Raw genomic sequence first — 24,198 nt, forward strand, 5'->3', positions numbered from 1 at the left:
TTTTCTATTAAAAGCCCCCAATTATTGAGGTCTCCGAAACCCTAGAACCATCGTCGGAATCGTTTGGTGGTGCTCAAGTGGTGGTGGTTGGTTGGTGGTGGTGGCGGTGTTCAGGTAGTGTTTTCAGGAAAAAGATGTGACTTTCAGGCAAAAAACATTTTTCCGGCGACCTCCAACTAACGACGTTAGGTTTCTGTTAGTCGCGGACCGTTAAACACATTAAAAGTTAGGACCGTCAGCAGCCAATTCGTTAGTTGGGACCGGCAGCGACCAAAAGGAGATAGTTGAGACTAATAAAAACCAAAATAATTTGTTTTAAATTGTGAACAAGACCTACCACACTAGCCAACAACTATTTTTGTTTAAAATACGAGATATACAAGCACAATTCTAGCCACGGAGGACCACTCCCAATAAAAGTAGCAATCATGTTGGACTTTATTTTAATTTACTTATTTGAATGATTGTCCTATAAACACGATTCTATACCGGTCATATCCAATCCTTTACCCCTAAAAAAAGGGAGTGGACACCAAACCTGTTTTGACTTTCTTTGATCCAACCAACCTGGTTTCAACCCGAACAAGTTTGGACCAAAATCGTCCACAGACCTCACATGACCTATTACACCGAAACTCTGTTATCTCCTCTGAAGACAGTAATCCATAGGCAATAATTTTTGTCTTGAAATCTGACACTGTCTATTATTTGTCTTGAAATATGCAATGTCCTTGAACGTCAATGGAGTGAAACACCATGATTTTCATATGGTCTTAATAGCATGTATACCATAACTTGACAAGAAGGATTAACTTTCAATCAAAATGACAAATGAATGTTATAAATACAAAAGTCATGCATTTTCTACAATAAACTTGTGACTCGTAATCTCTAAAATATATATTAAAAATGCTTAAAAATTACCAATTTATCATATTAATAAATTATATTAATCATATTAAATATTTTTATATTTTCAAATAGTAAAAGAGCCAAATTCACTATTAGCACGTTCGTTTCACGGAATTTTTTTAAATGAATTGGAATTGGAAATGGAAATGGAAATGGAAATGGAATGGAATGTTTGAAAATCCTTATCATGTGTTTGGTTGGTTAATATGTTACTAGAATTGGAATCTTCTTCATTCTATTAATCTCCCTTCAATCTACTAACACATAAATAATAAAAAAACAAAAAAATAATAATTTTAAAAATCTAAAAATATAAATATCAGAAAAATAATTAAAAAATCGAAAATTTATTTAAAAATAAAAGGAAAAAAAACTTAAAAAATACATTAAATATATATAAAAAATGAAAAATAATTTAAAAATGTTAAAACTAATATAAAAAAATCTAGAAATACTAAAAAAATTTAAGAAAATAATTTAAAACAAATATATATGTCTTTATGCTTGTCACACAATAACACGTCATAACACCACCATAAACAAACATTTGATTCGGTTAAGTTCAAAAACCCTTATCACACATCTTTATCATACATGTCTAGACCAATAATAAATTTAGCGTATTGTTGCATCTACAAATTAGAACATATCATACTAAAACCAACGTTCAAACATATGATTAGAAAGTTTTCAAAATGTGAATAAAAGTTGTTCCAACATATGCCGACAAGTTGTAAACACCACTAATAAAAGTACCAAAATACAAACATATGACATATCCAAACTTTTACTTAGACATCAAATACCTCACCCACTCCTCTCTTTCTTCTTCACCCAAATCCCAAAAGGTCGACACCCTATTATAGTCACTTTTGATTCCTTCAATAGCTCTAAACCTTTTATAATTAAGACAAAGATGTCATTTTTTTAGTCTCAGAAGTGATCATTGTTGTTTTCTTTTCTTTCTCAAGTTCATACTTTATCCCTTCACTCAATTCAGTCGATGTTTCCTTAAGACGATCACCAAATAAAACAACCGCATCATTGAAATTTTGAAACAAAGAATTAACTTGGCTTACACGTTTCCTCTTCTTACCTCGACCACTTGAAGTTTCTTAAACTTGAACACTTGCATTAGTGCCTTCATTATGACTAAAGTCATCAAATTCATCATCCATTTGGTTCTCTGGTTCCTCCCTATTCGCCTCTTCTTCCATCTCGGCCACACTTTTGGCTCTATTACCTTGAGCTCAATCATTTCCAAAAATATCATACATTTCTTCATAATGAGGAAGACTTTTACGTTTCCATTTATTTGCCGATGGATGTTTCTATTGACAAGATAAGATTATAATAAACAAAACATCAATACGTTTTATGATTAACCAAATAAAAATGTTAATAACATAAAAATACATACCTCAACATAAGCTTTCCACATGGGAGTTTCAACGGTCACACAATTATGTTCTTTATCATAACCAAATCCACTAGTGTTTAACATATCTTGGACGATTACCCGATCTTTCTTCATTGTTTTGACTCTTGATTCGATATGCGGTCTAGCCAAAAGGTTTGTTCTGGGAAGTGATTCTTTCAATGATGATTCAAGATGTTTCAAGTACCCAGTTCTAAATCCATTGTCGAATTTAAATCACTTCGTGTTAACCATGTCTACAAAGGCCTCAATAAATTCTGCATCTTTTTTGGCACTCCACCCTCGATATTTTCTATTGCTCTTCATTTCTATAGAAAGAGCATGAACTAAAACATATATATAAAGTAATATAGTGTTTAAAATTAGAATAAGCAATACAAGAAAACAATAACATAAAAAATCACCTAAAATTCATAATTAACAAAAACAAACAAACAAAAAACATCACAAAAAAAGTATTTAATTATCCAACACCACTAAAATAGCATAATTAACACAAAATATCATAAGCAAGTATTTAATAATTCAACATCACCAAATAACATAATCAACACAAAAAAATAGCATAAGCAATTAGTTTCTAAGACATTCTTAATCAATTGGTAGCACTCCAAGAGTCAAACATGCTTTGGGCAAGATTGTTTCTAAATGTTGTCCACTCATTTGAAGTTCCAATATAAGTTATATTATCTTCGTCTTTCTCGTCGTCTTCATCCACAATCACGTTGTCGACCTCGGTCTCTTCCTCGCCCTCGTCCTCATCCTCGTTATCAAATGGATGTATTGGCATTTCTCTTCTTATAAAGTTATGAAGAAAACAACATGCCATTATGATCTTATTTTTTTGAGTAATGGGATAGTATGAGTAATCTCTCAAAATTGCTCACCTTGCCTTTAAAATACCAAAACATCTTTCTATAACATTTCTTGCAGACGAATGTTTCATGTTAAACAATTCCTTTGGATTAGTGGGTTGGTGTCCATCACGCCAATCATTTAAATGATATATTTGACCTCTATAAAGGGCAAGGAAACCTTCTCCATTTGTGTATCCCGCAGGCCGCATTTACCAGATAATAACCTAAAAATACATTATAGTTAATAAACACCAAAACTGCCTCAATTTACTATATTTATTCTATACACTTGTATGATATATATATATATATATATATAATATTGTTACATATATCAAGAGCATCTCGAAGTACTCTACCATCAGCCGCCAACCCTTCCCAGCCGGGTAACACAAATATAAATTGCATATCTTGTGAACACACACCTAACACATTCGTAGCAATCTCCTTTTCTTGTTATATATATATATATATATATAGGCTTTTCTTCACTAGCCACTAAACATTTTATATATGTTCCATCTAAAGCCCCTAAACAATTCTAAAATCAAAAGGTACAAAAAAAAGTGTTACTATACATGTCTAATTCCTAATGCAAGTTAACAAAAAAAGTATAATGATTGCATAATACCTTGAACCATTTACACTTATGATCAATAGGATTCTCGGGAACAAGTTCGGGCTTTTTAAGCAAACGTGAATGCAATCTAATCACTGCATTACAAACTCGAAAAACACAGCTACTAATTGTGTCTCCCGAACGAAGAAAACGACATATAATGACCCAATTCTTAATATTATGAGCTATGATGTGAAGAAAGATGGCTACTTGTTCATCAATGTCCATATTCCTATTTGCTTTTAATCCTCCAAATGTTTTAAGAATGTCACACAATTTGATAAAACATGCTCGATTCATCCTAATTTGAGATATATACATGATGCCACTCTCATAAACATACCTATACAATATTGAATATCGATCTAGTTTTGCTGAAGAGTGTCGAATCCATGGTTTATCTATTTTGTATTTGACTACCAAATTGTAAAGTGAAAGCATAAGCAAAGAAACAGTTGTAATAAGTTGGTTCCACCATGCCAAAATCAATGTCGTGTTCCTTTGGTTACGTTTGCGAGTTTGTAAACTAAGTCGAGCTATTTCCTATCTACACGTTACCAACACACAATGAGTTAAAACTTGTTGAAACAACTATATTATGATAATTTATATCTAACAAATTATATCAAAGTATTTCATCAAGCACAAATCTAGTTGAAGCATTTCATCAAACAGTTGGTGTGCAATGAACATTTGTTAAAAATAGTTCAAAATTTCAAAAAAACTTTTGATAACCCTTTGAAAAGTATCCAAGATATACCTACACCCATGTTCAAAAATGGGAATAATAAGAAGGATAGCCCTTTCAAAAGACGGATTATGAAATCAACTTTGATAAAAAAATCATAAAACTCAACAATGGAAAACCAATTTTAATAGCTACAAAATCATACATGATGTAAGAAATCAAACAAGAAACATAAATTAGACAAGTATTAAACACAAAACAAAAATTAAAGTTTATTAATAAATAATAATTAATACTCCCTCCGTCCCATTATAAGTGTCATAGTTTGAAATTTCAAGTATTTCTTCTTTAACTTTGACCGACTATATTTTTGTTTGTGTTATATAATACTTGATGTAAAATATATGAATGGATTGGGTTTTAAATGTATTTTACATTGATATAATTTTCATCAAGTATTATATGACACGTACAAAAATATTTACAGTCAAGTTTGCAAAAGAAATACTTGAAAAGTCAAACTAGGACATTTATAATGGGACGGATGGAGTAATATATATGCTTTTTCGATAAGGGGACCGCAACAAGTAGTGACAGGGTAGTTGTTGTTTGATTATATTAATAATAATAATATATGCTTCAACTTCTCCGTGACTCACTATAACTAAAACACACACATAACCCTAACTTGTGGTGGAGGAGAACGGCGGTGGAGGTAGACGAGCAAGACGGTGGTTCACAGTGGTAGAGAACGGCGGTGGAGCATGGTGAGGGAGAGAGGCGGTGGAGCAGAGTCAGTGGTAGTGGTGAAGATGATAATATGAAAGAGCGGCTATGGGTTAGGGTTTAACAAGACATTTCTTTACAAACTAGTGGGATTTTAAAATCCTATGAAAATGGGATTTGATGGGATTCTCTTTCCAATCCATTCAATTCCAGTTAATAGTGAAACGAACACAGAAACCTTTGGAATTTAAAATCCCATTTCATCCAATTCTATTGAATTCCACGAAACGAACACGCCCTAAGTATTTATAAACCGCATCAGCTGAATCATTATTAAACTTATAAAACATAAGTAAAACCAATGCATGATACATAAAGTAGGCTTACCCAAGAAAGGTGTACACTTACTAACTTTAGTATATATAATGAACTAGGTTAGTTACCCGTGTAGCATACGAGTTAAAATAAGTAATTTTTTTAAATAATAACATAATGTAAAATACAAAAAAGATGTATCACATATATAAAGATAATATTATACGGTAAAAAAGTTACACATTACGCAATTTGAAAAATAAAAAGTTGTTAGAAATTCATAAATCATAAATTATTTCTTTGTTATAATCTACATCAAAATTTAATTGAAATTGGCTACTTTTTTAAACCAACTCGTGGAACAAAAGTCATTCTAATCTTAAATTGTTTTGGCATGAACAATGTTTGATACTTTAATCGGTTAAAGAAACCCACCCGTTTCGTATTAATTACTTATAAAAATCTAATATTAATAACTAATGCAATAAATTTTATATTAAACAAATTAACATATTTATTACGGTATTAATTCTTTTAAATTAAGATGGAATTATTAAAAACTGAAAATAAAATATTAAAAAGATAAATGTATTTAATATGAGAGAGAGGAGAGAAAATTTTGTAAGGATTAACATGGTAATGACATGTGACATAAGTAAACCTTCATTTATTAATCAGTATAGATATATAACAGAGATCATATACACAGCTATTAACACATCATTAACTAAAATATTACATCATTGATAGATGAAGTTTCCTAAACCTATAGGCTATATCCATAAATCTCACTACCCTTAATTTATAACTCATGTGTCACTCCTTCCTCTACAAAGAATCAAATACAAAAACCTTTATTATTCCAATAATAACATAAATTTTACACTATAATATTTACCAATACAAAAACCTTTATTATTCCAATAATAACATAAATTTTACACTATAATATTTACCTTAAACTTACCGTATGGATTCCGGTTTTCCAACCAAAGAAAGTGCAAGCCTAAGCTCCTTCACATGATTACTCATTCCGTTCATATTATAAGCTTTAATCATGGTTCTATATGTAACCTTATCAGGTTGACACCCTTTACTTTCCATCATTGTCAACACCCCCTTCATTTCAGCCGAACACCCCATCATACCATAAGCATCCACCAAACAATTAAAGAAAACCGTATCAACAGTCACATCCGAACTCTCAATATACCTCAAAAGACCCTCAATCTTTTCGACTTTTCCAGCTTGTGCATAACCCCTTACAAGTGAACAAAGTGTCACACAGTTCGGCTTTATACTCTCGGATTGCATTAATCTAAACAAAAACTCCATTTGGGTTAGATCCCCACCCCGCCCAAATGCATCTATGACTATATTGTAAGTTACAAGTGTCCATGAAAAATGGTATTTCTGCATGTACTCCATTACAGCACTCATCTTTTTATAGTTTCCGGTTTTACCGTATGAATCCAAGAGTATGTTAAAGGTTTTAACGTTAGGTTGAATTCCCGCACTGAGAAACTTCTCATAGCATTTTTCCATTGTTTCTATTTGCCCGCTGCCGCCAAACGCTCTTAGTGTTGAATTCATGGTCCATACATCCGGTTTACATTCCCTTTGCCTCAACATTTCCACAAGTGTTGATTCCATGTCAACAAATCTGTTTAAAAAAGTAAATAATATTATTTAATAGACTACAAGTAAAGTTTGAACTTCCAATTAGTTAAGTAAAAAAAAAATACAGCTTACAACTTAATTTCGTTTCAAAGTTCCTTTTTTTAAGTTGGGACAATCAGTTCAAAGTTCTAGATAAATATACACAATGGGTTGACTTTTGCACACTAGACTTGTTTTTTCTGTAGGCAACTTTTTTTCATTATACCCGTCTGACCCATTTAGGCTTGTAAACGAACCGAATGAACAAGAACGGAACGTGTTCGTGTACATTAGTTAAACGTTAAGTCTTTAACTGAACAAATGACTGAACATGAACAATTAAACAAACAGAGTTTTCTTGTTCATGCTCGTTTATGTAAGTATATAAATAGTATAGATGAACAGTTCACAGTCGTAAACGAACAAACAACAGTGACCATAGATGAACAAACAAAGCTGACCAAAAACCAATTAAAAGTAAACATGGACATCAATCTATTGGGCCAGAAAAACTAATAGAGATGACTAAACAAATGCAAACTAGAAAGCTTAAACAACGTAAGCTAACGAACATAAACGAACGAACAAGAAATGTGTTCATGTTAGTTCATAAAATAAACGAACTTCCCGCCTATTTACAAACAATTCCCTAAACGTTCGGTTCGTTTACAGTCCTAGACCCCAATAAAGTTAAAACATAACATGGATCAACCAACTTATAAGTAAACAAAGTTACCTTTTTGCTTTCCCGTATGCATCAATAAGGGTGTTATAAGTAACCGTATTGGGCTTGATTCCTTGTGTGGCCATTTCAGAAAGCAAAGATTGCACTTTGTCGAATTCATGAAAATGAAGACATGATTTTATGAGGATTGAATATGTGTACACATCAGGGTGACAGTTAGGAGTTTCCCTCATTTCTTCCAGTATCGAAAATGCTTTCCTAAACAATCCACTTCTACTGTAAGCAGAAAGAAGAGCAGTGTAGGATTCTTGGTTCACAATACAACCTTCATCAGTCATATCTCGAAATAAAGAATGCGCTTTCTCGGGTTGCTTGCATTTTCCAAGCATCACAATTAGCTTCACATATATTGCAGGATAAGGTTTGTACCATGCCTGCTCACGCAGTAGTTCAAAAACCTGAATAAAAAGTAAAAATATTAAGTAATAAAACATTTAATAACTATAAGAACTGTTATGGTTGAGCAATAACTGAACAGTTAACCGAAACGAAACCGACATAACCTAACCGAAATTAACCAAAAATCAGTTACGTTTATTATTGTGTACCCTCACCAAACCAACCCATATCTCTATTATAATAAAACAAAGCCTTTTTTACCTACGTGGCATTCACACAGCAATCCTCCATGGTTTTTTTGGACAATCAATTATGTTAACATGTGAGAGCCCTATCCTTCAACTATACAGACGGTTTTATGTTTAAGAATAGATTATAGAATTTGTGCAGTTACCTCCCAATTTCATTGTTTAACCAGATAAGAACCATATTCTCCTGACGTCAACGATTTTAGGAGTAAACTGAAGGGGTTGGAGACTGTAATGCTTGGAGATCGATTCCGATGACGGAAATGAAAATTAACATTTTTACAATGAAAAATACATTTTATGTAAAAAAATTACATTTAAGTTATAAAATCTTATGCCAAATTCCTTTTTAGTTTTAAATTTTTGCATAAGATACCTGGCCAATTTAATTATTTCCATAACACAACTTTAAAAAATAAATGAGTTAAATGGATCACCCCGCGATCACAACCCATTTAGCTAAATGGGTTCGACCTGAAACTGGCCCGACCCGCTTATACCAAACCCACGAACTTCATGTTAGGTTTGTGTAGTGCCAGAAACTCACACCCCTATGTACATGCTACAATATATATTCTGTGGTTCTGTATATCATGAACTGTTGCAAAATGAGAAATTTCTTTTACGAGTCAAAATATTATAGTTTTTGACTTTGAAGAATATTTTGTCCAAAACACTTAAATTTCTTTGTTCAGTTCTATTGCATAATGCGATTTAGAGGGGTTTACTTTCATGTTTGACATGTTGTCCCCAGTTGACACATTTTAAGATAACATAACCCAATCAATTTAGATTTTTTTAAAAAAAAATTTGAATTATGTGGCCAAACAATCAATTTAGATTTTCTGGTCAAGTATAGTCTCTTACAAATTTATGACACATAAACCCTTCTTTCCAAACTTGCATTGGGATATGTGAGTTTAGAGTGTATGAAGAAGAGAAGGGTATAATGGTCATATTAGAATTTGTATTTAATGAAATGCTTAAATATTAATTTGAAGTCTTTTGTATGGGTATGTATGATATTCGCTTTTTAATTGGGTAAATATGATACCATGCAAGTTTTCAAAAGGGTATGTTTGGAATTGCTCGATAACATAATTGCAGTATGTGTTTTGATCCTGAGTATAGACACTACAATGACATCATCGAGTTCCCGCCACATCGATTGGCTGAGATCCGCTTCTTTGAAGGTTGTCATATTTTAAAACTCACCTTTAAGTTCTCACAAATAGTTTTTTTAGACACAACTTTATGAACACATTTATGAATTACTTGATTTGGGTTGTGTTTTATTTTAATTTGGTTAATAAGATAACCTAGCTAAAAGTTAAACGTGTTAAATGGGTTGTAAGTTTCCTGAAGTATTAATTTTAATGCAAATTTATATTTGATTGATGACACTGTTAACGAACTAAATATGTTGACAACTAACTAGACAAGAAGAATGAGAACAATATTAACAAAATTATAAACTGTATTAGCAAAATTGTTGATAAAGATGGTAATTTTACGAATACGACATCCATTCTTGTATATAAAGAAGCTTTTAAAGATTTTCAATTTGCATTGTAGCTATACGTTAGTAAATTTTAAATGTTGTAAATTGTAAATATGACCTTAGCAAATATAATGCGTATATATTTATTATAAATGTTTCTTAACTTCATTATTTTTATACTCAACTCCGTGTATCACACGGACTAATAGCCCATATTTTCATATATTTCTAGCTTTTATACCTCCATTTTCATGTATTTTATGTTTTATACCTCCATCTCATGTATTTATAAGCAAAAGGCTGGTTGGCTTTTTGTGTAATGTTTAAAATTTTAGCCCAAGTTTGGTTACTGAACCGAAAACCGACATACCAACTGAAATAACTGAGCTGATTTAGGTTATGATTTTCAAAAGCCAGATATCGGTTACGTATAGAAACCGAACCGAGTTTGCTCACCCCTAAGAACTTTTATCATTTCATCAGGTCTCCCAAACTTATTATGCCTAATTATTTTGTAACCATTTAGAATCTGAAACATGAAATTGGTGACTAATACTCACTCTGTCCCAAATCAAATGAGTTTTTTTTACTTCCGATTTCTGACCAGTAATCAAATAAGCCAATTGACTTCTTCAAATTCACGTCATATTTTTGAAATCAAATTGGAAGCACAAATGTTATTCAGAATATGAAAAAACTACCAAAATTTGAGAAGTGGATGCTTGTCTAAGATCTGACATAGGGATGCAAACGAGGCAAGCCGCTAGCGCGCTACTCGAGCTCGGACCGATAGAAAAGCTCAAAATGAGCCGAGCTTTCTCGGGTTCGTGCCGAGGCGGCTGCTTGGTACGGAAGTCACTGAGATTGACGGAGCCCAAGACTCAATTAAAGCTCCTTTGGTTATCTAACCCGAGCTCGAGCCCCGTATGGGAAACACGTCTAAGCTCGCCGAGCCTTAACAAGCCTAATGAATTTTTAAGTTTCTACTCTTTTGGACTTCTATGTAATAACTTCAGACTTCATAGCCGAGCTTTGGCATGTTGCGCACGAGCTCAGGCCTATGCTCATCATGGTTTTTCACAAAATATATAAAAAATAATTAATATATATATATATATATGTATATATATACTAATAAAAGAAAATAATTGGTGACACTTGTCAGGCTATGGTTAACTCTAAAGGTTAAAATCCCGCCTAATCTTTTCTTCCTTACATTAACAAAGCGTAGCGGATCATTACCCGAAGTTTGAACCCATTACCCATCTTATTTGGATCCTATTTAAACTTAAACCTGTTCACAAATACATTCTGGTTCGCGTTCTCCTCACCTAGGTTTTTTAAAATCATATTCATCGTTTAAATATTGAACTGATTATCTGCTACTTTGAATTATGTCTCACTCATCGAAGGTGCACGATCTCTTTCCATAGCAGATTCTTTCATATCCTATAGATTTGATCATAGGGTTTTATTGTTTGATGTTTATAATCATTAACTATTATTACATTCTCTTCTCATAGGGTTTCAACATTCATCTCTTGGACGATTGAAGGATTTATTCCAGGTGATGAATATATTCGATTGAACCATATGTTATACCAATCTTTTATATTGGAATCTAGGGTTTGTACTATATGATTTTATATTTGAATCAATTTTTTTGCATTCATATCATTGCATTTTGGTTGATCTTTAATCGGTTTGATCTATTTGATTGTTCTTCAACAAATTTAATCTGTTTTACATATATATTTTGGACTACACATGTGAAGAGTATTATTATATGGCTGCTTTTGTTTGTGATTTAGATGTAAATTAAGTGACATGCCAAATTGTGTTGTTTATGAGCATTTGATTTAGGTGATTAATTGATCAATACACGTTTAATTTGGTGATTGATTAATATGCACTCTAATTGTTTGTTGAAGTATGTCAAGGAAGTGTTGAAAGTATGTTTCATTAAATATTACTTATTCATGAATTTAATACTTAAAGTATTGACACATAATCTTTAATGTACCAATTTTAAGATGATATAATAATAAAGGGCTTGATGACATCTTTTTTAGGACCTTCAAAGAGTAAAACATCTGTTGTAGCTAGCCTTATAGGGCTGTTGATGTGTTAAATTACAAAATATTTGTTTACAAATTCATATGCCAATTTGGTCATTTTAGCTAAACTCTAAAATTAATATGAAAATATACATGTTAAAGGGAGCAATTTTGCTGTCATCTTAAAATTTGGCTTTAGAGACATTAGATGGGAGCCCGGGAATCCTCTTGTGGAAGTTGAAAAGAAAACCAAGGTTAAAGAAGTCTTTCCCTTTCATAGTTTGGCACTTTTTTAGTATTATATTTATTTGCTTATTTATTTTTTCTAACACTGTTGTTAGTCATTATAAGTGTTACGATATTGTTTAAAAGATGGAGGAAGAAACTTTTGACATGTTGGACTTCTAATTGGCAGGACTTTACAAAATCAACCTTATAATGAAATCTATGTGTACTATAAGGCGAAGGTAAAATAATGGTTGATTTTGAATAATTTTGCATTACACAGAGAAGTAAGTTCATGTATGGTTTCATAATTCTTGCATAAATTGTGAACTGTGAGGTTATCTTATATTTATTCTTTTATGCTTAAGTTTTCATTCATAGCTTGCAGAAGATGCAGCCGTTTCGTTTCTTGCATGTTTTGGTGGCTGCTGATTCCTCAAGATCTACTGTTAAATCTTTCGATGTCGCATTAAAGCAAGAAAATTTTGGATGAGGTATTAAATTCCTTTGTCTTTACTATTTGATACTTGAGATTTTGATTTTTGTGTATTATTTGTAATTTTATGTCTTAGTGGGCATCTATGATAACAATGAATGCATGCTTGGAGGTATGGATGGAGAGGCTATTAAATGATATTAAGGTGTCTACAACTGCTCCAGTGGCAATATTTTTGTAGTTGGCAGCAATGTACAAGGTAATCACTTAATATAAGCTGCAAAGACATGGTAATAAACACTCTCATCAATTTATATTAAAGTCGTTTCTACCCAAACCAAAATGACTAGGCCTGTAAATGAAGCGAAGAACACGATCGTGGGCATGTTCGTGTTCGCTTATTTAACATTAACCAAACACGAACATATAATCAAACAAAATTTTTTGTTCATGTTCGTTCGTTTAAAGCCAAAACGAACAGTTTACAATGTAAATGAACAAAAACGGCATGGCAGATAGTGATTTTATATCTGGGTATTTTTGATATTGCAGACTTTCAAATGTTAAGATGAAGGTTCTGATGTACTCATCCTTTTGTAAGGATGTCATGGCGGATAAATCTAAATGTGTTGATTTGATCGTCCACACTTTGGCTTAAACGAGTTAGAATATAAATTGTTACGGTAAATCGGTCATGTGGATCAAAATGGTTTGTATTTTTTATTTCAAATTCTTTAGATGCAGACCCAGTTTCTAGAAGAAAATTTCCATTTCTTTTTGTTTGTTGCTATTATGTAGTAAAATTACTCGTACAACAACAAAGCCACACACTAGAATGTGTCAAAGATGAAAAAGCAGGCAAGACAACTGTTTTGGATAGCTTTCCGATGGCTTGTGACAAGATTTTTATAAATTTATAATGTGTATATACAAAACTTTTTACACATGTAGATTGTAGTATATGTCGAAGTATATATGTAGTACATTATTCCACATAATTATGTTTGTATTTTTACCTTTAATTTGGATCATATTATCAATTATAGTTAAACATTAAACACCCCCCCCCCCGGCGTAATACAAGGGTTCTAAAGCTAGTATATATTAATAAACTAATTAATAAATAATAAACGAGTGGTGGCCCTTCTCACTGTTATCGTTTTGAAATAAAACTAGAGGCAAAATTGTTAACAAAAAAAAGAATTGGATGCATGTGTAAGCTCTAGGAACCAATTTAACCTTAACTTGACGAATTCAACTGAGACCAAAAAGAAAATAATGAATCAAAACCTAATTGAATAATAATACCTTAAGAGCAGACTCCCAACGCAAAGCAGTGATACGTTGTGAAGCGCTTCAAGTACAGTCCCCGGAAACAGCCTGGTGGATCCCTTCTTCTTCTTCTCAATGACAGCCTTGGTCGCTTCTCGTCTTAATATCACCGACATCGCCTTCTGCGACGCTATTTTCTTATTCCTTACGGTTTTATCGTCAACCGCAGGTGATTTGTGATTGAAATTGATTACGTCACTAGGATTATTATGCGGGAAGGGGTTCACCGGGAGAGACACCATGGGGATGGTGAGGGTTTTGTTTGTTATTATTTTGGGGGGTGGGTTCATAGTCACTCAAAGTGCCGCGATTTACGAACTGGATCGTACGGACCAGGTTCGCTCTGGTTTACGATTCCAATCCTGAAATTGGCATTCCCGATATTCGTTTCAACTAGTTCGGATGCTCTCTAGATCAATTCAAAACACGATCCAACTCTATGGGACACCGAACGGCACCAGATTTAATTTTCCAGAATTTGCGAAGATGAAGAATATGATGTCGGCTGAAATTAGGGTTAAAAGGATTTTTATGTTAAAGTTGTTAACTTAAATTACACCTTTTACCCTTGAAGATGTCGTTCTCATTTAAAATTGACCCTGTAACTTCTTATAATGTGCATATATTTTAAAAAATTACATATATAAATTCAATTTTAATTGGTACGTACCACATTGTGGGAGCGACCCGAAATGAGCCTACCCTCACTCGTAACGAATTCTAGACACTAGCGAAATGCGATCCCGTTCTTGAACCGGAGCGTACCGCGAACCATGTGACTATGGGTGGGTTTTCTATACGCAGCGGCCTTTTTAGAAAACACCCCGGTCTACTATCTGTGACGCAGCGCTTCCTTTATTTATTTATTTATTTTCGCTTTTTATTATTGATTTGACCCGATACGTTTTGACCCAACACCGTCTCGGCCCATACCAGTATAAAACTAAATTTTTTTGAATCGGCCCGTTTGACCTGAACTTACCCGGCCATACCAATTTGACAGGCCTCCTTGGTAACAACTTGCTCAATACAAGACAATGACTTAAATTTTCACTTGTGTAATCTAACAACTTACAAAACAGTGCTTAACTTTGCTTTATTGGCTGTTATATATTAATTAATAATATTAAATATATATTTAAAAAAAATATATAAATGGCAGGCTCGTGAGCCAGCTCGAGCTTGATAAGTGAAGTTCGGGCTCGGGCTCGTTTATTAAACGAGCTTATTTTTAGGCTCGAGCTCGGGCTTGGGCTCGATTAAGCTCGGCTTGATCGAGCTTTTTAACGAGCCGATCTCGAGTAGCTCGCGAACAGCTCGGCTCATTTGCACCCCTAGTTTCCCCTATTCTCTCTTGAGGAGTCTAAAATTTGTAATGTGACAGACTGTCTTCTTTATGGATTCCTGGGTGTTGTGAACTACATGGTGGTTGAGAGCACCAACATCAGATTATGAAGTCACAAAGCTAAGGCTACAGCTTTTGTTATGTCAACCAATTGTGTTGGAGCCAAGAGAGGATAAAGTGGTGTGGTTGGTAGACGAGTAGACGATACAGCCAGTTTTTCAGTTAAAGGTCTAAATATCATGTTACTTGAGGCTACTAGAGAAGTCCCAAAATGCCTTGGTCTTAAAAAAATTTGCTTTGTAGTGTGGCGGGGGGCTTTGGTGGGTAGAAAGTGTGCTCCTTTCCTCGGTGGGTTGTTTTGTGGTGCACCTGATGAATTAGCTAAAGCCGGCATAACGTCCCATGCCATTAGATTGATCTCGTATCGGTGTTCGTGAAAGACTTGAGAATAATGAAAAGCCGGCTCAATGGAAGAAGCTTATGGTGTTCAAATATTTTTACACTTGTCTTGTTGCTTGCTAGACCGTTTGGTTTGTTTTCAGCCATATTCGATTTTGTTGATTGGTATCAATAACAAGATTCATAAAACAAAAGAAACGTCTCATAAAAAGATTTAGAATCCATAACAATGATCGCTTACAAGATGAATAATCAACGACTTAAACATCCCACCAGTCACTAACATGATTTCAATAACCTAACATACAACAAATGACTCTAAACAAACCCCGTCAGATCCGAATCATGTCATCCCACCAATGTATTATATACCATTTCCACACACAAACACCGTTTATTTGTTGGTTTTCATGCCATTTTTGCCACCGTTTGCTCCGGCTGACTCTTTAGCAGCCTTTCTTGCTAACTTCTCTTGAAGAGCTTTTGCATCCCTGCTCCAACAATCATTATGTTATGTTAGATATGATCGGTAAAAATAGGTTAATATATCTAGCTACAAACGGTTCGCTCAATTAATAACAATGTGAGCTATTCTGGTCCCGGCTTAAAAAATAAAAAAATAAAATAAAAAACTCGAGTTGAACTCCTGAGGCACCTTAAATGAAGCCCAAAAATTGTAATAAACAAGTCGGAGCTTCACTAATCAAACTTAAACCTTAACGAACTAATCGTGTATATATTTTTAGTTTGATGTATGTTTATTTAATTATTATAATTATTATATTTAATTATTATAATTATTATACAAATACAATTATCATATATTTAACTATATGCATATTTATTACATACAAATATATACACACCTAATAAATAATACTCCGTATAAATTTGTTTGGAATAATTAAAAAATAAAAAATAAGGCAGACTTTTAAATAAAGAGCTTGAAACAAGCTGATCTCATGCCTAGTCTAGTTCTCTATGAGTTAACTTTTATTTAACATTTAATTTTTAATAATTGTTATTAAATATTAAATTTTAATAAAAACAACTAAATAATATATATAAAATTATAATAAAAAAATATCAATATAAACAAGGGATTATAACTTTAACTTAACAACCCTCGTACATAAACAAGTCAATAATACCTTTCTCGTCTTTGTTCAGGAGTCAAGCCATCGGCTTTGGATTGCTTGGGCTTACCACCAGCCCTAGCTTGAGCCCTTTCTCGGTCACGATCTCTTTGGTTTCCGCGTAATCATCAAAGTTAAGGTTCTAACAATCATCACCATACACCTATACCTATACCTATACCTAAACCTAATCCATTCTAACTTCAAATCCGCTTCAATCTAACAAAAGTTTAATCATTTAAAAAAGTATCAGATAGCTCAAATCACAAGCTACGAATAATAATAATATAAAGTCAAAGAGAGGATATGAGACATGGTTGACGAACGGCCGAACAATTAGATCTAACAACACAGTTATCAGACCCTGGCAATTTGTTAAAATCTATTGATTAATTATTGGAAATATAAAGAGATTAATTGAATAACAGTTTAGACAGAATTACCTGATTGGAGAGCTTGAGAAGAAATTGGACGGAAGAATCACGCAATTGAATGTGAAGCTGCGGGTGGAAAAAGAAGGTTTTTTTTTATAAGTGTAGAGGAAGGATCCAGAAGCCGCAAGATGATGGGGGGAAGTTACTCCGTGTGGTGGACGCCTACTCATCTAATCCTAGGGATTACTTGTTGGGGGTTATTATTTTATTTATAATATTTATTATTTTTTTTTTTTTGAACATACAAGCATTCCTCCTACTATTTACATTATACCGCCAATGCCAGGAATCGAACCCTGGACCTCTCACTAAAAGGCCAAAGCCTTTACCATCCCACCAAAGTGGTGATGGCTAAAAATATGTAAAAATGTTAAAAAATTATAATATTTATTATTATTATAATTTTTAACTACAAAATTCTTTTAATTTTTTGTTCGTGTAATTTGAATGCGAGACCTCCCGAACCACTTCAATACAAGGTGGTTAAAAACTTTATCTTTATCAATTGACTACAAACCCATTAGGAGTTAATACGTTTAAATTATGAGAAATTGTGCATATTGCTTATACGTACAACCAACGATTATGAGAATGTGACTGTGAAGATGAACTAAGTCTGGAAGTGTTTGATAAAAGATTATAATGATGATGTTTTCCTCTTACGGACCTTCATAGCTTTCTTATGTTTTGGTCATTTTTTACTTAAGAAAATTTGGTGAACATCAGTTTTATCCTTGAATTTGACTGTGATGATGATTTGAGTTTGTATATGCTGGATAGTCATTCATTTAATAGTGGAATCAATATCCATGATCGTGTGTGTCTTGGTTTCAAGATAGTGTTGGTTCATGCTTCAATTCGGGTATGCATTTGTTTCTAAATATTGTGGCGTCTAATTTCAATACGTATGTAGCCTCTAGTTTAACTCAATCATATCCATATCTTTTAATTTTTTTGGTTATTTGCATGTTTGTGAAGCTTTTCCTATGACTCTTCATATTCTTGAGGTGGAATGCTAATATGCAACCAAATTAAAATCATATGAGTATTTGTATCATGACATGCTTAATGCGAGAAAAAGATGCATCACCCTATTAAAAAGGTTAGTGATCCATTTTCTGAGTTTTTAAAATTAAGATTTGGGTTCAAGTCACATGACACAGGAGTCATAGGATTTTTCTTTATAAAAAGCATTATATCATTTTATTTTTATTCATTTAAATTTATTGTATAACCATAATTTAGTTTTTATGTTTCTCAAATCCTAAACTTCTTTTTTTAGTCTATTTCGAGATTAAATAGAAAACTAGTGACTCCACAAAGTTTATCATTCAAGATTTGAGGGTTCGAAAATCTAAACAAACTATATGTTGTCTTCTTAACGTTTATTTATGTTCATTAGTCACCATTTGTTTTAAGTTTGTTACTTTCCGTTCGTGAATGTATATTGACTCATAACATTTAATTATATTGACTCATTGCAACTTTGTCTAGTTGTAATAACATTTAATTATTTTTTAAGTCCAATGCTTTCTTCTTCACATTACTTTTAAGTTCTAACTCAGTTAGTTATTTCATTTATGTTATGCTATTTTTGTTCGTCCGCGTTTGTGAATCGTTCGTTTATCATGTTAACTGTTCGTTTAGATTGTTCGCAAACGAACACAAACATGTTTTCTTTCTTAACGAACAAACATAAATAAGAAACTCCATTATTCGTTTAACTGTCCGCATTCAATATTTTGTTACGTTAAACTTAAAAAAATAAACACATAACAAGAACATACTTTCATTGTATTTGTTCGGTTCATTTAGAAGGCTAACTAAAACAAAATGTCATTTTGACAATTTTGAAACTAATATTATTTGTGTTGCTTTACTTCAATGATTGATTAGTTTATCTATTGTTGTTTTGAGAAGTTGAGGTGTCAACGTGAACTTCTTGATTTAGATATTGTTCATATAATTGGGCTCGTCATCGTCACGATAGGCTGTGTTTTGATATTTGATAAAAGTTCATTCAATGAAGTCAATACCAATTGGTATTCACTTGAAGATCGATGATCATCTAAGTCATTTAATGAGCATTGGTGTAGTATGATTTTTAACTTACAATATTTGTAATCAAGTCTGCACTTACATAACTTACTTTATATTATAAGATTTATTTTTATGTTGTAGTTTACATAATAAAGGCAAAAACAAGCTATACATATGTCTTGAATTTCTAATAACGGTTTTATTGTTGATGAGATTATTCATATTTGCAATGTTAAAATGCATCGTGGTTGATATATACAAAATGTTGGTAAGTTGTGTTATGGATTGATAGCGGTGTGAAGTTCCACACTAAACAAGAATACGAAACATACATTATATGAAATTTGTATGCTTGAGTTACGTTTAAATGTGTCTTGTAAATATTTGGGTCAAACAAAAAACATGTTTAACTAAGTAGGTCATGTTTGTATCAATCATACGGGCAAATTAACCCTTTAAACCCATTTCTTTACCTTTATATATATTTCTATTATGTGTTTTAACTTTTAAGTGATAAATTGAATAGTTTGGATACTATTTCAATATTTGAAAGTTTTGAAAATAAATCGACACGACATGGCTTAAACATAATTGCTTAAAAGTTAATTCGTCTATATTTAATTTTTTAAACATGTTTAAAAAAAACCCCTAAATAACTTATGTCAGATTAAACAGGTTGTGTCCGTATTAATCTACGATTAAACTTGTCATACACGAATTTCGTTATCATGTTGTGCTTGGATTCAACCCGCCAACTAGTGAGCCAGACCTCTAAGTAGCTAACAAGAGTCGGTAGTGCGTGTTGTGATTTAACTAGCAGATACTAGTTAAAGCGTCACGTTTTCAGACACTTAGTATGTATATTAATAATAAGTTTTATGCGACTATTGTTTGCTTATTTATATTTGGGGGTATTTAGTTTAACTAATAATTCTACATGCAAACATATCAAAAGTTTGAAAAACCAATAAAGTTTATTAGCTTGACTTTATGATATTCAAAACTCGTAAACACGATTAGATATGTCTAAATAATAAAAATACGTTTGTTAACTTCTTAAACGTTTAATAGTTTCATAAATTAGATTTGTATTCAATTCACATTGACATGTGACTAACAACTTTATAGTTACCATATACGCCACAATGAAAAGTACAAGACCAAACTAATATTAGGCTAGCCGTTTATAACCAATTGCAACATTCAGTTTTTTGAAAATCATATCTATTATCCAACGTCACGTGTCACGATTATGTGATTTCAGTTTGAAACAAATTGGATTTAAAAAGAAAATTAATTCCCTTATTAGAGACCCATTTTTTGTTTTTATTTTCATTACTAACTATTTAGTATTTCATTTATTTAACATATGCAATAATAACGAGTTTCTAACATAGTATGTTATAGGCATGTATCTTTGCTTACTAAACAATCAATAGTCTTTCAAGGTATGAGTGCAACGATATTTTTGTAACAACTATACATAAGCACAACCTAGGCATTTAAAACACATGTATAAAACAATAATCATCTTTCTCCAATTCATCAATTTATGTAAAGTATTTGTCCATATATATGTACTAAAGAGTTTATACAATGCATGAACATTATTTTCTATTCTTCATGTCTAATCATTCTAATAGCAACATACGTCTAGGCTATATTCAATGGGTGTGTGAGCATGAGAGGGACTTGGCCACATCAGTAGCAAACCTATAGAACACCGAACTCGTGTTAGTCAGGCATGAGACAACCTAACATAGGAGAAAGGAAATAGTCGTTGGACTCGTTGACCGAAGCAAGAAAAGGAGTAGTTGGCTATTAGAAAAATAATTATTTAAAATACTACGTATAAATTAACCCACTATTATACAATTTCAACATGTTCTTATGCAAACATGAATCCAAAATACTGTTTCAATCTATACAATCCTTTCATTCAAAACACTCAAATCAACAATTTAACAACAGCCAAAGCCGTAACAAAGCCGGGTGTGAGGGTATAATCAAAACACTCATATTAACAATTTAACACATTCAAACAGCCAAAGCCGCAACAAACATAAAAATCATTTATTTTCATAGTCAAATAATCACACATTGTTTTTATTGGTTAATCATAATACATATGTAATCCAATTAATAATAAAACTAGCTCCTAATACAAATCAATTACAACATTTTTTTTCAATTTACCAGTTCACATGATCAATAAGGTTTGAACCACATATATATGAGGTTCAAACAACATATGAACTACTCTAGTATTGTATAAATTTGTGTACAGATCATTATTTATATTAAAAGTAGTAAAATTCACCCAATTGTATAATAATATATTAATATTCCTAGTCACAAATTGCACGATACCACTTCGGTACATAAATAAAGTAGTGAAATTCTATCGCACATTGTGACGAGTATTCATATAAAGTTAGTTTTGTCGTTATAGATTATCGTTTTTATGTACATATAGGTACAAACTACTAACAATATTTGAATTGTAGTGCATATGTTGTTAACGTGATTTAAATAAATACATAGATTTATTTAATCAGTTATTATAACTTAAAGGATTTTCTTATGAAAAACGTCGATGAAAGTCATATGTACTTTTATATATGATAACCTTCTTAAATATACATTTAGCCTAACAGACATATGCCCGGTTTTTCGCAAGGCATATTTGGGCTCGTATGGTGAGCATGTGGTACATTGTAAAGAGTTATCCAGATTCAAGTACCGACTCAATCTAGTTAGGGATGTACTATTTGGCATATTCAGACGTGCTGAGAATTCCATTAAAATAACTAAAAAATTGGGATACAACTTGTTGCGTGTTTGTCTTGTGTCTTGATATAAACATTATATTTTATTATAAAAGACTTTAAAATAACTAATAGATGCAACAAGAGAAACATAAATCAAAATAGTGACAACTTTATTGATGATTTGTGTAACGTGATATATTTTTTTTCTAACTTTAGTCACGAAAACTTTCGATATCATATATTCACATAAATCACATCTCTAAATATAAAATAATAATATAATAAAAACCCTACTTACTTTAAGCGGGCCCAAAACCTTTAACCGCTACGATTAAAGTCAAACTTGAAAGCCCACGTGTCATCCCGATACGGAACCCAAATCACAATTAAATATAGCGTTTTAAAACCCACTATAAAACCATAAACCGCCCATCGCCATATATCACAACACAACCAACCCACCCTGCAAAATCGAGTAAACCCTAGAATTAATCGTAACAATGTCGTCTACTCCTGGAGGCGAAAGCTGTGCAGCTAATAATGAAGATGAGAAGAAGCCTATGGACCAGTCCTCCTCCGCACATATCAATCTCAAGGTTAAAAGCCAGGTATTGGTTCCTATTATGCAGTTTGTTAGTGTCTGTTTTGCTTTGATTTGATGTTAGTAGTAACGTATTTATTAGTGGTGCTTACGGATTTGATTGATTCTGTAGTTTGTTAGATCTATGAATTTGATGTGTGTATTGAATGACGTAATTGAAAGTGAGATGCTAGGCTTAATTGTTTATTTGTGTTAAAACTTAAAAGCCTAAAATTTGCTTCTTAAATTGAAAGCAAATCGGAAAAGCATTTTAATAGAGTATATTAGTAGTTAGCAAATTGGCTGAGCATTTTAATAGAATATATTAGCAGAGAATTTAATAAATTATATTTATCATGATTGGCGGTCACCAAGAATTATGAAAACAATTAGGGATTAAGGCAACAAAAAAAATTTTGGGCCTCAAATTAGTTGAGTAATTAGGTTTCAACATTAAGAATATATATATTTTTTATTTATCAAAAATTATATATAATTTTAAAAATAATATAAAATTCGGTCCTATAGGGCTGTCGGGCTGGGGGTTGGTTGACCACTCGCCCCTGCCTCAACACAAATTTTAGCAATCTTTTTTATATTCATTTTTCTAGTTTTGGTGCTTTATAGACATTTTATGTTTTGTTGAACAGTGTAGACATTTTGTTGTTTGTTGTAGGATGGAAATGAAGTGTTTTTTCGGATCAAACGCAATACCCAACTCAAGAAGTTGATGAACGCCTACTGTGATAGGCAATCTCTGCAGATGAACGCTATCGCGTTTCTGTTTGATGGTCGCCGTCTTCAAGCAGAGCAGACCCCTGAACAGGTTGTTATTTAACAATTTAACAAAATGGTTGTTTGTTTGATAATTTTGTAAGTAACTTGTTTTGAGTTATGAGTGATTGTGTGTATGTATGCAGCTTGAGATGGAGGAAGGTGATGAAATTGATGCAATGCTGCATCAAACTGGAGGTGGGATTTGAAATGCTAGCTTTCTAGAAGCTAGAGGAAGTTGGTAGGGTTGAATATATATATTTTGTTATGAAGGAAATCTTTTGTTTGGATCATAGTATTAATCTTGGTAATCAGTTAACTGTTATGTTTATGTCTTGTCTCCTTATATTTGCAATATATTATTTATGAAGCTTATACACATAGTTCAGCCTTAAGAGAGCAATGTAAATCCACAAGTAGCCATCCCTCAGTTTATCACAACTTAACCCAACATCCTAACCACCTGAACAAATCGAACCAATGAACCTGTTGTTAACAAAATATCTAAAGTAGAAGTTGAGTTAGAGAGTGTGGAGTTGTTCTAAAAGAATTTTTTTTGAATGGCCAACCAAATTTTATTATATATACACACTATTGTTACGACCAAACAAATAAATACATT

General features: G+C 32.2%; 1 protein-coding gene and 1 pseudogene across 2 annotated transcripts; one reads left to right on the forward strand and one right to left on the reverse strand.

Moving 5' to 3' along the window:
• Window positions 1-6,335: 6,335 nt before the first annotated feature.
• LOC143634461 (pentatricopeptide repeat-containing protein At5g48730, chloroplastic-like) lies at window positions 6,336-14,339 on the reverse strand (annotated as a pseudogene). Its single transcript, XR_013153861.1, has 4 exons — window positions 14,074-14,339; window positions 7,951-8,357; window positions 6,523-7,218; window positions 6,336-6,383 (listed from the first exon to the last, which is right to left on the reverse strand). The product of XR_013153861.1 is annotated as a pentatricopeptide repeat-containing protein At5g48730, chloroplastic-like (transcript).
• An 8,168-nt stretch (window positions 14,340-22,507) lies between these two features.
• LOC143634429 (small ubiquitin-related modifier 1-like) lies at window positions 22,508-23,899 on the forward strand. Its single transcript, XM_077102516.1, has 3 exons — window positions 22,508-22,830; window positions 23,479-23,628; window positions 23,723-23,899. Exons 1-3 carry the CDS (start codon window positions 22,723-22,725, stop codon window positions 23,783-23,785), a joined length of 321 nt encoding a protein of 106 aa, XP_076958631.1. The 5' UTR covers window positions 22,508-22,722; the 3' UTR covers window positions 23,786-23,899.
• Window positions 23,900-24,198: the final 299 nt, after the last annotated feature.

This window comes from Bidens hawaiensis, unplaced genomic scaffold (assembly GCF_021521415.1).
Source record: "Bidens hawaiensis isolate Kalapana, Puna unplaced genomic scaffold, B.hawaiensis_p1.1 tig00007049_1, whole genome shotgun sequence".
Taxonomy (NCBI): domain Eukaryota; kingdom Viridiplantae; phylum Streptophyta; class Magnoliopsida; order Asterales; family Asteraceae; genus Bidens; species Bidens hawaiensis.

Excerpts from the sequence above, each read along its gene's own strand:
- LOC143634429 (XM_077102516.1), top strand. The coding sequence starts at position 22,723 with ATGTCGTCTACTCCTGGAGGCGAAAGCTGTGCAGCTAATAATGAAGAT. Across the intron at positions 22,831-23,478 it reads ATCTCAAGGTTAAAAGCCAG|GATGGAAATGAAGTGTTTTT; the intron begins GTATTGGTTCCT and ends TGTTTGTTGTAG. Across the intron at positions 23,629-23,722 it reads CAGAGCAGACCCCTGAACAG|CTTGAGATGGAGGAAGGTGA; the intron begins GTTGTTATTTAA and ends GTATGTATGCAG.